The 1,532-nt window shown below is 66.8% G+C and overlaps 1 protein-coding gene across 1 annotated transcript in view; it reads left to right on the top strand.

Moving 5' to 3' along the window:
- HSPG2 (heparan sulfate proteoglycan 2) overlaps positions 1-1,532 on the top strand; it is a 39,123-nt gene that overhangs the window by 12,973 nt on the left and 24,618 nt on the right. The window contains 4 exon segments of the mRNA XM_035901879.1: positions 255-346; positions 446-586; positions 671-862; positions 1,370-1,462. Of these exon segments, the coding sequence (XP_035757772.1) occupies positions 255-346; positions 446-586; positions 671-862; positions 1,370-1,462 (518 nt within the window).

Raw genomic sequence — 1,532 nt, 5'->3', positions numbered from 1 at the left:
AGGGGGCGCCTCGGCGAGAGGTGCTGGGGAGCCCGAGTGGGGGTGTGGGGTGTGGGGTTTGGGGTGCAACCCCCCCCTCATTGGCATTTTTTTGTAACCTCCCCCCTGCCATAGGTGCTTGCCCGGGCATGTGGGAGACCCACCACGGGGAGAGCCGTGCCGAGGTGAGTATCACGGGGAGGGGACAAGATGGTGGCCCCTGCAATGGCACTGAGGGGGGTTGTGCCTAACCGCTGTCTGTGTCCCCCTGCCAGCAGAGCCGGGTGTCCCCGACGGGCAGTGCCAGTGTGACCCCCGTGGCAGCACCGGAGAGGGCTGTGACGCTGCCGGGCAGTGCCACTGCAAGGTGAGCCCGGTCCCCCACCCCAGCGCGTCCCCAGGACCTGGGAGGGGGGTGACAGGGCAATGTCACCCACCCCGTGGCCATTTGCCCCCCACCTCCCAGGCCAACGCAGAGGGTCCCCACTGTGCCACTTGCCGTCCCCACCATTTCCACCTGAGTGCCAGCGAGCCGGCCGGCTGCCTGCCCTGCTTCTGCATGGGCATCGTCCAGCACTGCGCCAGCACCACCTACGCCCGTGGCACCGTGAGTGTCCTCTCACATCCCCAGGGTGTCCCCGTGTGTCCCCATCCCTCCCTCATGCCACTCACCCCTACCCCTATCCCGTAGGTCCGGACGCCCTTCTCCACCGGTAATCCCCAGGGATTCGCCCTGGTGAACCGGCAGCGCAGCACCCGGGTGGGCACCGGCTTCCGGGTGGAGCCAGGCACCCCCCAGCCCCGCTTGACCTATGACCGTTTCGGGGAGCTACCCCCCGACTCCTACTACTGGCAGCTGCCCCCCCCCTACCAGGGGGACAAGGTAACGGGGGTGCCCCCACCCCAGGGGACAGGGCTGCCTGCAGCAGCACCCAGCCTGGTGGCTGCGCCCACTCCCCGGGGGCACCCCTGGGCGCCCCATGGCTCTGTCGGAGGGGGAGGTGGGCGCAGACTCCCCCGTCGCTTGCCTTTTCCTTTTTCCCTTCTTCCTTCTCCATCTTCTGCCCCCTCTCCATTCCTGTCCTATTCCCATTCCCCTTCCTCTTCTTCTTCCTCTTTCCTTCCACTTTCCCCATCCTCATCCCCATCCCCACCTCCTTCCTTCTCCCTTCCCCATCCCTATCCCATCCTCTTCCTCTTCCCTTTCACTTTCCCCATTGCCATCCCCATCCCCATTCCCCGTCCCTGTCTCCATCCCTGTCCCATCCCCATCCTCTTCACCCTCCCCACCCCATCCCTATCCCATCCCATCCCATCCTCTTCCTCTTTCCTTTCCCTGTCCCCTTCCTCATCCTGTTCCCACCCCATCCCACCCTGTCTCCCTGTGCAGGTGGGCTCCTACGGCGGCCGCCTCCGCTACACCCTGACCTATACCCCAGGGGGGCAGGGAGCCCCCCTGCCTGACGCCGACATCCAGATCACAGTAAGGGGGTGCCTGGCGGGGGGCAGGGTGGGACAGGGTGGCCCCCGGAGCCCCCCGGCCCCCCCATACC

Source organism: Egretta garzetta, unplaced genomic scaffold, assembly GCF_000687185.1.
Source record: "Egretta garzetta isolate BGI_Z169 unplaced genomic scaffold, ASM68718v1 scaffold69, whole genome shotgun sequence".
Lineage (NCBI taxonomy): Eukaryota > Metazoa > Chordata > Aves > Pelecaniformes > Ardeidae > Egretta > Egretta garzetta.
The sequence above is the reverse complement of the archived record's forward strand: the minus strand, read 5'-3'. Positions and strand labels throughout refer to the sequence as shown.